Below are 13,072 nucleotides of genomic sequence, written 5' to 3'. Positions count from 1 at the left end.
CCTTTATCCGAAGAATTTCTGTCTCGCCTTGCACACTGCCGTCACCTGGCACGAATTAACACCGGCATCTCCCAGGAAGCTCGGAAGTCTCGCCACAACTCGTTTCACCATGCTGTCACCTTTTTCCCTGGCGACGAAGTACTTGGGACTCCGGTGCGCGTTCCCGGCTTATGCGAAAAATTCATGAGTCGCTTTATTGGACTTTACACGGTTATTGAGAAAGCATCCCCCGTTAGTTACCGTGCCTCACTCCTTAGCCCTCCTTCCGATTACCGTTGCCGTAGGACAGAAATCGTGCATGTTTCTCGGTTTAAGCCGTATGCACGACGCACCTCTTATACTGTCGCGCGGCCAGGCGGCCGCTTCCAGCGCGAGAGCGCAGTCACTGACTCTTCTTTGTCAACTGGACATATCATCATCATTTGTACAACTTCCTCATCTGTACATATCATCATCAGTGTGTGTCAGCTTGAGCTCGACTCGAATAAAGCGGTTCCTTATAGTATTATACTATGTGTGGAGGTGAAGTATTTTCGGAGATTCTGCGTGTACTCATTATACAGGTATGGAAAAAGGGCTCCTCTGGAAAAGCAGGCCATCTGTCGCCATCCTTTCCAGCATTTATTTTATTTTCGCCTAAAAAGCAGCAGCAGCAACAACAACAACAGCCTTTACAAAGATACCGGCAACGTTTTTATTTATCATGTACACACAAGCAGTGCACAATTTCGTAAAAGGCTTGTAAAACGTACAGATGTAACAACACACTGACAAAAAAGCACGTCGACCGCCGAATGGGTGGGCACTACCTCCTGTTGAAAAATATTCTGTCGCTCTGCTGTCCGTCCGGTCGGCCACGTGAAATGCACATGTAGGTAGAGTATAGAGTACAACAGACGGGCGCGCTTACAGCAGCGCGTCTCTGCCGGAGCCGCACTTTTTTTTTCATAGGACGATCCTTTCTACGCCCGGCAACCGACTCGCAAGTGCTCGTGGCAGTCAATCGGATACTGGCGCCCGCTTCTCGACATAAGCTTCGCCATGACGCACAACGACGCGTCCCGTTTCACCTGGGCCGCACGGCGAGTGCCCCCTCCCCACCAAAAGTCACAATGCAGGCCAAACAACCCACGGTCTGTGTTCCGTATTCGCGGCGGAGCCACCAAAATCAGTGGTCTCACAGTTCCACAGTGAAAGCTCGCGAAGCTAAAAAGGTATGACAGGAAAGCTGAAGCTACGACCGCCGGTGGCGGACACGCAAACGCAGTCAAGCTCTACGACGTGAGTTTCGAAATGCCTGTCGACTCTGTTTGCGCCACGTAGTGCGCGGCGTAACCAGGGAGACCCGCGGCGCTGGAAGCATCGGGCGGTGGCGAGGCTTCTGAAACCGAAGTGTCGGAATCGAGTCGTTCGAACTTGGGCTCTGCCTGCGCGGCATTTGCGGCCAGTTATCCAGGCACGTACCCGGACGGGCAGAGCGATGTGAAAGACCGTTCCCGTTCACCGGTGCGCTTCTATTTCCTTTTTTTTTTCCAACTCTTCATCCCGTAATAAAACACTTCACTTTACCGCATGCTGTGGTGTGCATGAGCTTCTTGCTACGAACACATACCCCCTTCTCCCCCCCATCCGCGAACATATAGGCCACGCAACAAAATCAACCCAAAGTTCACGGAGAAGGCAATCGAAGCGAAGCGGTACATACATACAGTATACTGAACAAACTGCGGTCTGTAAGAGCAGCATGTATATGCGAAACGTCCACAGATATGAGCACGCGCGTACTTGTATAAGTCGACAAAAAAATATAGACAACATGCTACAGAGTATACAAACAACAACCGTTTCTGGGCAACATACTGGCGACAGTGTTTGTACAATGTTTCACTCGCAATCTGCAAGACTTTCGCTCTTTGCTGAGCGCTGGGGAACCTTCGCTGGGGTGGGTCAACGGGAACTCTGCGAATGTCTTTTTTTTTTCTTTTTGCAGTATTACAGCTCATATAGCAACCTTTCTATTAGTAATCACGTCGATTTATATCACGTCGATGAGCAGTGAGCAACCGAACATGTTTTTGTCTGTTCTTTTTCCATTTTTTCGAAGATCGCCTTTCGCCGCTCACTTGTTGCCTTCGAAAAACTGAACTCGCCACATGCATTACAACTACAAATAGTACGTTGTTGGTGTTGCTAACAACGCATACGGCCTGACAGGCAGGAGGTCGCATATTGTTTTTTTTTTCCATTGGATTGAATCATTCATTTATATTAGTCCATATTTTTACGCCAAATGTGAATGGTTTATAGGTGCCGGCGAAATGTCGGTCATTTCACTGTTATGTTATAGTTAGATGCGCTACGTACACTGCCAATAGAATCAATCCCCCGCAGTGTCTTCATTCTCATCCCCGAATACGCACATGGTCTCCGTCTGATCTATGGTCTCTGAGATACGCTTGTGGATATACATAACATGGCTACATTGCAGAATCATCAACACAGCGATACTCCGAAAAGCCTTGGCGAAAATTTCGTGTGTTCTTGTTCTATATAGTATATGGTAATACTGTCTGTTATCTGTTTTGTGTAGCACAAAAGTCACTTAGGCTTTGAAGAGAGAGAGATAATAAAACGAGAGAAAGGCAGGGAGGTTAACCAGAATTGTAGCATCCGGTTTGCTACCCTACACTAAGGGGAGGGGGAAAGGGAAAGAAAGATGGAAAGGACAGCGGAGAGAAGAGCAGGCGCGCGATAAAAAAAAAGATATAAACAAAAGGAAGCTGTAGATCGGCAGTACTAAAGCCTATTCAATAGGCCACTGGCACGCAAAAAGTTCAGTAAAGCCTTAAATGATTTTCGCTGTGCAGACAGTTCGGGTCGGCATTCCAGCACTGACTGTTCCGACAGGGGTCTGTCGTCAAGGCGGGCCAACACAGCAGCTAGCGACAGTCTGTGCGAGCTGTAGCGAGGGCAGCGTTAGGCTTTGAACACCGTAAATTTACGTTCGGGATCGATCTACGTGAAAATGTGTGAACAACTTTCAGTGAATGTTTTTCGTGCGAATGATCGAGTAATATTCTATGTAGGGTGTGTGTGTCGATTAAGCAATAATAATAATAGCAACAACAAGGAAAATATTGTGTGAGCTCAAAGGATACTTTTCTTCCTGGCCACATCAAAATCAATGCTAAACCGGGTTGTTAAAGTCCAGTTTAATGATTAGCCGGTTGCGGCAGGTGCAGCAACAGTTTGCGACGCCGTACCCGTCAAGTGAACCCCACGAATAAAGCGAAGGCTGAATCCCTATGCGCTTTCCTAAATACTATAATCTGTTTAGTGGAAGGAATCGTAAGTCTTCTAACTGGGGGCGCTTGTGAAAGCGCACACTGCTTTCGATGAGAACGCTGCCCGTACTTATAGGAAAGCAACTAATCCACAACCTATGTGAGATTTCCTTCCGTCTTCGAAAGGCGCACTGGTGGACGGCGATAAATCACTGCGTGTGTGTTTGTGTGCGGCGTGTGTGTGACACTCAGCTTGGACAGTGTGCGATGAGGCTTGAACTCGTGCGTGTAAGTTTGTGCGCGAAACAGGGTAGCGCCATTAGCGGCTACGTCCTCGCCGGAGCGTGTGTGTGCGTGTGGCGTTGCCTGGACCAAATGGCAAGATGCACCGGGGGCCTCGCTTCTCGTCGCTGGGCGTCGCGTGCGGGTCTCAAGGACGGTGTTCGCGAGCGTTAGGCGGAAGGGTCCCGGGACCCGAAGGCGAAGCTCCGGGGCCCAAGCCTGACGTGAACTCCCTCTACTGGCGCACGCTACACTGCTGCTCGCACGTGTTTTTTTTTTGTTTGTTTGTTTGCTTTTGTTTTGTAAGCTCGTGCTAAGAGAACCAACCTAACTGGAGCAGAACCGACAGCTGGAAGTGAACTGTGATATTCTTCTTAAACGAAAGTGGAAAAAAAAATTACCCCAGTTCCATCCAGTGTAAAATCTGCTGAAACAGCGGAGTTGCGGCTCTCCTGTGTTCCCCTTGTGATTCTCTGTGATCACTATGCGGCTACCGCTTCGTCCGCGACCGAGGCAGTGACGCCATCTATGGGCGTATCTGGGAACCGGTTTTTGCGCGACGCCCTTCCCCGTTTCACTGTGTGGCTACCGCTTCGTCCGCGATCGAGACTTAGCCATGTATGTGTGTATCTGGCAACCGGAACGTGACATGCGGACACTCATCTGTCGTCAGGCCCACCCCTAGAACAACTGCACTGTTATTTCGGAGCTGTCTTCTTGAAGGTGAACTATAAGCATGGGACCGAGGCATGGGCGCCGAATCCAAAACGAGGGCGTCCATTCAATGTACGGTCCACAAACGTTTGCGGCTCTCCTTTCAGTGCAGTATGCAGAGAAGGAATGCTATTTAAAGTTCTTTACTGACAGAGGGAGGACCGGTAATCACTGAAATAAAGCACCGCGTACGCCATTTATGTACGTAGGTGCACATGGAAGAACCACAGTGCAGAAAAGTAAAAGAAAAAAAGTTACCGCTAATTGACCGTGCTCAGCATAAACGTACAAGCCTCACCAACAAAAAGTGTTGCACTATATTGAATTATGCATTCGCGATATGTATAACGATTGGCGAAAAACAGGCGTATTCGTAGCAAGTGTTCTTGCGCTGCGCATTTGCGTCGAAGAATGCGTATTCTCGAGGCTCCTTTCATGTGCGCGCCGACGTTGCTTGTAAAGCTCGCAACGTTTGACAAGGTATTAATAAACGCAGGTATATTATATACAGGGTGTTTTTTTAGACAATACAGGTTTTTAATAAAAATCCTATGACAGTAAGACTCACGTTTTCGCACACGAGCTCCACGTTGAGGCGAAAATACTTTGCCGCAGTTAAATTGACACTGTTGCAACTATTTAAGGAAAACTCGCAAATTAACTTTTTAATTACTGACTTGAGGGCAGGTGTTTATATTACAAAGTTGTAGTGCATGCCAATTTATGGCATGCCTATTTTTTAGAAATCACAAAAGTTGCGCGTAGTTCGAGATATCCGTCATCGAATTCCAAGGGTGAAATCGAAACTAATTGCGCAAGGCGCGCAAGAAGCGCGACCGTTCTGTTACGTCAGACCGGAACTACCCGTCACAAGAGAGTGACGAAATTTGAACGAAGTCGCGCCATGGCCGTGTTTTTGTGAAAGGCTGCAAGTCATCTCACTGTGCCTGCGCATCGCCCTACTTTTGAGCGTAGTGTTTGGTGCTAATCCGTTTCTTTCGAACTGTGCACAAGAAAACAACAACGTCAACCTTTTCTTTGTCTGGCAGACATAAAATTCAGGGTCAGTCACTGCGGCGCTTTTTCTTGCAGACAGGCGAAATATTTTTTCGCGCCTCTTTATATTTTAAGAAAGAAACAGATAAGCACCACCCATCGCATCAGACATTAAGCTATCTACTGGTGTATTTCAGAAGACTTGCCGATTTTCTTTTTTACCATATTCTGCTTCCGCGAACCTTCAGTGAAAATTCGTCACTTCCCTGTCACGTGTCGTTCCGGTGTTCCGCCGCGCTTTGTGCACGCCGGGCGCCGTCAGTTTCTATTTCGCCCTCGAAATTCGATGCTGAATATCTCGAACTTCGTGCAACTTTTGTGATTTCTAAAAAAAAAAAGTCACAGTTTCGCCGCAAGGGCGAAGCAATGAATGCGATAGCAAGAAATTGGAATGTCACACGAAGAACGAGTAGCAGCTTGATACTTGCAGCGCGCCGCTGAAGCACAAAGAAGGAAGCCCGAAAAGAACGCACAGGCATGCACAGGGCAAGCGTGAACTAACAACTGTCAGAGTTGCGTCTTTGTGCTTGAGCAACGCGCTGCAAGTGTCGACAGTGGAGAACCAGACGCTCATAGGTATTTCTTTTTCTTTTAAACTGCGGCGTGTGGAGTGACCCCTTTGCGTCTCCTTCCACACGGGGGCATCTGACGCAAGGTGTGCCCGGTGTTCTTTGTTTGTTTTTTTTTTCCTTCCACATCATGAGTTGGTACAGAAAGGGGCTACTTTGTCGTGCGCGTCTCAAGGGCAGTTTTCAAATTAAAAGAAAATGTAGGGGCGTTGCGTGATAGAAAACACGCTCAAGCTCCGCCGAGATTTGCTTACCACCAGCGGTAAATGGTGTGTATAAATAGCTCGCCGTTATTTCGCCGGCGCATGCACGGCGCATGGCTGAGTTGCCTAACGCAGCTCGCTGGGGCGCGAGGGGTCGCTGGCTCGAATGCCCGGTCGGGTGCTTCGGAATTTTTTTCTTCTGCTTATTTTTCTTTGTGCCTTTTCATATATATATATATATATATATCCGGGACATGACGGCGACGGCAAAAATCAGCCGCGAGTGTCCATATAATTGCAATCGCAATAAAATGGGTATGCCATGAATTTTAATGCACTAAAATTTTCTAATATAAACAAATGCCTTCAATTCAATAAATAAAAAAGTTAGTCATTGAGTTGTTGTTAATTAGTCGCTTCAACGTCGCTTTAGCTGTGGGAAAGTATTTCCGCCTCGACATAGAGTTCGTATGCGAAAACTACAGGCCTGACTGTCATACATTTCTTATAAAAAATCTGTATTGTGCAAAAAAAAAACACCTTGTATGTAACGCGTATACCCGTCTTGCAATTTCTCATTGCTTTCAAATTAATCTTGCTTCCGCCGTCCAGCGACTTTTCACGAATTAATGACAAGGACAAAGAAGTCAACCAGCATGTCTATATGCAGCATCAATTGCATGTCTACGAAATAAAAAAAAAGTTTGGAGGACGAAGTGACACCGAACTCCCCAGGAAGCGCTCTAAACGCGAATTCGGCCATTGCACCAGGCCGTAAATAGTTTCTGTATTGTAACGTGCAATATACCTACGTGGAAACGTGTATATGAAATCAGCGTCTAATTATCGCTTTTCGACATCGAGGAATTTTCAGTGTGCAAGTGTTTCTTTGTTTCGAGGTGTGTGTATGTTTTCAGTTTCATTTATTAAGTATAATGTCGCTGTGAAGACCAACCCTTTTGGGCGTGTAAAGCGTGTAAAACAAACAGCATTTAAAAGTAATAATAATACTAGCGGAAATTTCGAAGAAAAAAAAAATGACTGGGACATTTCATGTTTCACTTCATGCGATGGAGCAAGCTAACTGCAAAGCGAGCGACATATATACCGGATACGCCTCCACATTACCAAATAAAAAGGCTGCGACGGACGTGAAGTCGACATCTCGGCAGAACACAGGTGCCAGTGTACTTTTTGCAGTGCACTGTTTTCCACTTTTCGAGCACAAGCGCCAGATTTGACTCCCGTTCGAGCTGGTTCATCTGGATTATAAGGTCGACTATTTATACAGGTTGCTCGCGACATCAAAACGTGTGTACGAAGCATTTTCCACTTGATATGTACGACAGACTAGAGACACTTCATATGGGCACGAGAAAACACCCTTGTGCACGTCAAGCGAACGCACTAGCTTTTTTTTTAAATTCATTTCGCGATATAAATATACTAGGTACTTATTTATTTCTTTATCAAACGACTAATTAAACGTGTAATAGGCCATTAACGACCACACTGTAAAATATCAAACGCCTATATCATCGTAAGAACTGCCTTGGGTTGACGTCAAAACCTCATTAATTCATCTCAAGGGCACAAGTGCCTGCAGCTCACGGACGTAAGTGTTTCTTTTCTTTTCTGCGCAGAATTTTTTTTCCCACTATGTGACCATTAATTGCGGCCTTATTTGAGATTCGTCTACACAACTGCTATTAAATAGAAAGAGAAAACTAGTGATTTCAACTGCGCTGCGTTGCGTTAGCCCAGCCCGTAATATTTATCTCGATTAGCCTTCTTTCAAAAAAAGATTTTTTTTTTGTTATTTGGGATCGCCCACTGCATTCTACCTCATGAGTAAAAACGGTCACTGTGAAGTATAAGTACAATATCAAAAAATAAGAACGAACGGCAGGGAGATTCTTTTCTTGCGATAAAAAGCCAAGCCAAAGTATGCTTCTTAAGTAGCGTCTCAGAGAACCGCTTAAAGCAGCTCAGCTTAAATTGTGAAGGTGAATCGTTGCTGAGAAAACAAGTTGTGCGCCCTGCACGAAGGAACTAATACAAAGCGCCCCCTCCAAAAGTAGAATCCCTCCAGTCTCTAGTCGGGATCATGAACAAATGCGTAGGACGCCGCAGCGCTCACACGTCCTGAAGAAGCTAGGCCTTCCAAGGCCTTTCCTTCATCTTCATCTTTAGGCCCTCCAAGCAAGTCCCTTTAAACAAAGTTGTTCTCGATTACTTGCAATGGTTTCCTTTCCCGGAGACTCGAAACCACGTCGCGTGCCACACACCACGCAATGACGACACGCCACAACAAGCATTTTAGAGCACGGCTCTCGTGTCGAGGTTATTCACAGCACTCACTGTAGAAGCGGAATATTACTGCTTTATGCCTGCACTGAGCTCCTTCCATAACGCTCCTCAGCAACGTTTAGGAAAGAACCAGAACGGTTACTTTCACCTTGCGATTGAGGTTCACAAATTAATGCCGAAACTTCGAAAGCGGATTTTTTTTTCCTCAAGAGAGGAGGGGTGAATGGAGAGTCCAGGCTGCGTTTCTTTATGTTTGGATCGGCATTCTTGGTGGGAAAGGAACGAAATGAGACCACAGGCACACTGTGTCGCCAAAATAATAGGGTGATACCAGCTGGTTCGTGTGCATGTTATCTCCTAAAAGCCAACAAGTTCAATCAGCACAAAAACAATATTTGCCTATTTCGTTCAGTACAATAACGGTGCCCCTATTCGTAGCGACAATGACATTCTTGCTCGAAATATATATGAACAACACGGAAGGGACCTGACCTGCAATTTTGTCTCTTGGGCACGTGTATAGCCTGAACGTAAAGATTTTACTGCAGAACAGCGTAGAGCAGAGGTCTCAAACTCACCTCAGCTAGCGGGCCGCAGCCACGAAAATTTACTCCCGGAAGAGCCCGGACAGTAAAGAAGGTAGGAGCGGGAGGGGGCGGGTAGTTTGCCCAAAATGTCAGCTAACGCTGCCACGTGAAAGAAGACATTTCCCGTGTCCGGGATTTCCACAACATATCGATACCGATCTCCGAAATGACTGAAATCTGGATGCCCATTCTGAAATATCGAGTTAGTTTTACGGTTATAAACCAAAACATGGTGAGCGCAGGGGGGGCCCAAGAAAAAAATGATTTAGACCAGTCAGGCCTGTGTAGCTCATGAACATACTTATTAAGAAAAAAAAATGGGACGAAGACAGTAATGTGCGGGACGGACCTCTAGCGAGAGGTCCGCGGGCCGCGTGTTAGAGAACCCTGGCGTAGAGGTTAGGGGTCGGAAGGTGTGGCACATCACGGAACATTGGAGGAAACCGAAAGTAGCACAGTGTGTGCGCGTGTGTCATTTTCCTCTTAGCCTCGCCTAAGCATTGTCTTTTCCTCCAGGGTTGCATGTGCCGAGCTCTTCGCTATTGAATTTGTCAGCTATGGGCTAACTGATAGAGTGATGTCGATGCGAAGCTTGTCCGACCATCTTTCTAAGCGTGTTGTAGTAGTAGCAGGCACTTCATTGGCTTTTTTTTTCTTCTTGGTACGTTTAGAAGCTTCCTGTAGCTCTTATACTTGTGTTCACTTTGAAATTCCGGGCTTTTTAAGATTCACGTTTTATTTTGTCTAAGCCTAAACATCTACTCATTCGGTGAAATAGTTTGGCACTGTGGTTGCGGCTTGTCACCGAAAATCGTGTTCAACGGCTTCGATGTCTACGCGGCGGACGTATGAGTCGAAGCGTGTTGCGAGTATACACCTAAGCAGCAATACTGTGTCACGGCCAAAGGAACAGAGGGAACGCTTTGTTCAAAAATAGAGCGCCTGTCGCGGCTCTTGGGCAATGATTTTAAATTCCGGGAATCTTTTAAATGCAACGGACTAACGGACTTGCAAAATCTCGCAATAAAGTAGACATCTGCGAGCCTCAGCCATTTGTACCTGAAGGCCATTTGTCTGGTAGTCGCCACGGAAAGCACTGCTGAATATTAGTAAGCCGAACGCCTGCCCTGGTAACGGTACGCAACAACTACAAAAATGCTTTCTTTTGAATAGCAAAAGTTGGAGTAAGGGCGCCGACGCGTCAACTTCGAACAAAAATAGTCTAGCTTGAGCACGACAACGCTTCTTCGCGGTTGCTCTGTCACTAGTTTATCTTAAAAATAAAGCCATCTACGAAACTGAGATACATAAATATTTGATTCGGTTCTTTCGTCACAATTCTTCTTTCGTTCGCTTTTTTAAGACTTCTATAAGGCGCTGCCGTAGCGCGATTCAGGTGTTTTGTTGCAGTTGAGAAAGGAGTTGAGAAAGATTATCAATGTAGGTGCTTTACAATTTGCGTCCCTAGAATGACGCAAAGAGTAAGATATGGGACAAAAATCCTTGCTTTGAGGACTTACGGCTCCTCCCCAAAATTGAAGTAATGAACGCATTAACAGTGTTTTGAATCTGACAGTTGCAGATGTAAGCGAGTTCGCACTTTATGGGGGAATGTAGTCATAACCATATTTCGATATCTTTCATTAGTAAGTGCGAACTAAGACAACGCGGCATATTTTGTTGTGCAACATTGCTTTCATGCTGTTTCTTTTCACAAGACAAGAAACAGTTGACCATTGTGTTCAGACTTATGTGCTCTGCCTGCAATGGCTAGTGACGAAAGCTTCAGCTGACCTTACGCAGGTCTTGACAGTGACTGTGATTTCTGTACAAGCAACAATGCACATATTGTCGCTGAATGTGTCTTGTTCTAATCACGACATTGCAATGCTAGGAAAACAATAAAAGGTCGTCGCCCGTTTTCATCGTAATTTTCCCCGGCATTCTCGAGTCTTCTTCTCCTGCATCCAAGGACAAAAGTACACATAACTCGACCCGTGAAACACAATTTTCGCAACATTCAATAGGACGGGGATGGAAAAAAGACAGAACTTTTCCACTGACACACAAGTCTGGACCGTTAGATATATGCTTATACGACAAATGCTTCCGCGGCATTCGCTTTTTGATGTCACGTTTAGGAATACTGAAAACACTTATATAGCACAGACACATATCGTCCCCGTTTGCGCCGACAGCTGAGAAGCAGAGCTTTGAGTGGTTTCACTGCGAAGACCTGCGGCGTAGCACCACACTGTGAGGAAGAGGGGCCCACAGCTAGAGGTCGTAGCTGCAGTGCAGCCCTTTTCCCTGGACGCAGTGCTTGACGGCCGCCTGACTAGAGTCCTTTTTGGCCGAGTAAATGTTCATGGCGGGAATAATGTGAACCCGGAGACCGACGCCGGAGCCCTGCGGCCCGATGCGCTGCTCACGCGAGGGCCTCGAGAAGGTCACGTGGCTCTTGCAGCAGCAGTAGAAGAAGAGCTTGTTGAAGGCCACACGAAACGTCCGGTGCGTGGCGGCATACACGTAGCTGTAGAGGCAGGAGTGCGACAGCGCCAGCCACCACGCCACGTCGACCAGGTGCGGCGGGACCTCGCGGCTGATTGACACGGCGGCCAGCGCCACGCCGGGCACCCACATAGCCAGCGTAAGCAGATACACGGCCACGTGGCTCTTGAGCAGCTCGAGCGCCGCCCCGTCGGGTTCGTGGCGCCGCATGCGCGCCAGCGCCACACCGAAGCCCAACACGGTGAGCAGCACGGGCACCAGGATGCACAGCGCCGCCACGGCCGCCTGCAGCGGCACGTTGCTGGCCATGGGCGCGCCACCGCAAAACGTCGGTCCCAGTCCGAGGCCACGCTGGCCAAGTGCCACGGTGGTGGCCACGATCCAGCTGGCCAGCGCCGCGGCAAGCACGGCGCCGCGCGAGCAGCGCAGGGCCAGCCCCTGACTGGCTGCCAGGCAAGCAAACGAGAGCAGGCTCGCTACCAGGCAGACGACGAGCAGTGCCCACTGGAAGTGGCACAGGCCCGGGTCGCGTGTCACGCCCGCCAGGATGGCCACGCACGTGGACGGCAGCAGCAGCGCCGACACCAGCAGGTGCGCCAGCGCCGACGACACGAGGAAAGCGTTGCCGCGCGTGCGCAGCGGCTCCATCACAATCACTGCACTGATGACGAACACACCGCCCAGAGAGCCGGCCGCCGACACGCACGACAGCAGCGTGAGCCGCACGGCGGCGTTCTGGCCCGAGCCGGGGTCCTCGTCGCGCGTCCAGCTGGCTACCGAGCCGTTGGGTGCGGTCGACATCGGGTCCGGCAGGCCGCCCGCTCCGTCGCGCCTGCATAGCACACTCATCTCTTACCAACAACTTCCCTAAACTCGCTTGTGATAGATTTGCAAATAATATTTTTCAGTGATCAGTTGGTATTATGTAAACAGACTGACAGGTAGCGGCGCTGTAAAGCGTTGTTCATAAATGGAACCAAGATGAAACGCGTGTACTTACGACGACAAGAAACAAAAAATAAACATTTTATGATAAAAGAGAAAACGAAAGAGAATTCATAAAAACAAACTGGAAGGCCAGCTGTAGAACTAACTGTTTGGCTGTAGTTCGTCTGACACATTAACTGCAAAAAATTTAAGCTCGATTAAACTGTAGAATGCAGAAGGAACATAAAAAATCGCTTCGGCTAACATGTTAGCTTTTAACTTTTGCAGTTAACAGGAAGACCAGGCTGAGCTCAGTTCGCTGCGCTGTGCTGGGAAAGAGGAAACGGGGCCAAACAATACGGGGGAGGGAGTCTCGCATTCTACACGTACACACAAGCAATGTGAGGTTCTTAGTTCATGTTTTCACAAGCGGGCATAGAGGCTGGTGCATTTCAAGGAGGAGGGAGCTGTTCATTTAACAGCCGTGAAGTATACATGAGAGCACGGTGGAGGTGAGAAGTTTCGCGCCGAATCCAAAGTGCGCCTCTTAAAGCTCTATCATGCCTACACCGCATCACACTAAACGTCGCCTACACGAACTACTTCAAGAGGAAGATTAAACCAGGGTG

General features: G+C 47.8%; 1 protein-coding gene across 7 annotated transcripts in view; it reads right to left on the bottom strand.

Annotated features, from left to right (window-relative positions):
• Positions 1 to 670: 670 nt before the first annotated feature.
• The window catches only part of LOC119377718 (uncharacterized), a 191,769-nt gene continuing 179,367 nt past the window's right edge, over positions 671 to 13,072 (bottom strand). For all 7 annotated transcript variants that reach the window (XM_049411333.1, XM_049411327.1, XM_049411329.1 and 4 more), the window contains one exon: positions 671 to 12,348. In XM_049411333.1, coding sequence (XP_049267290.1) covers positions 11,283 to 12,348 — 1,066 coding nt within the window. In that variant the 3' untranslated portion in view covers positions 671 to 11,282. The remainder of the gene's footprint in view (positions 12,349 to 13,072) is intronic.

Source organism: Rhipicephalus sanguineus, chromosome 1 (genome assembly GCF_013339695.2).
Source record: "Rhipicephalus sanguineus isolate Rsan-2018 chromosome 1, BIME_Rsan_1.4, whole genome shotgun sequence".
NCBI lineage: Eukaryota > Metazoa > Arthropoda > Arachnida > Ixodida > Ixodidae > Rhipicephalus > Rhipicephalus sanguineus.
The sequence above is the reverse complement of the archived record's forward strand: the minus strand, read 5'-3'. Positions and strand labels throughout refer to the sequence as shown.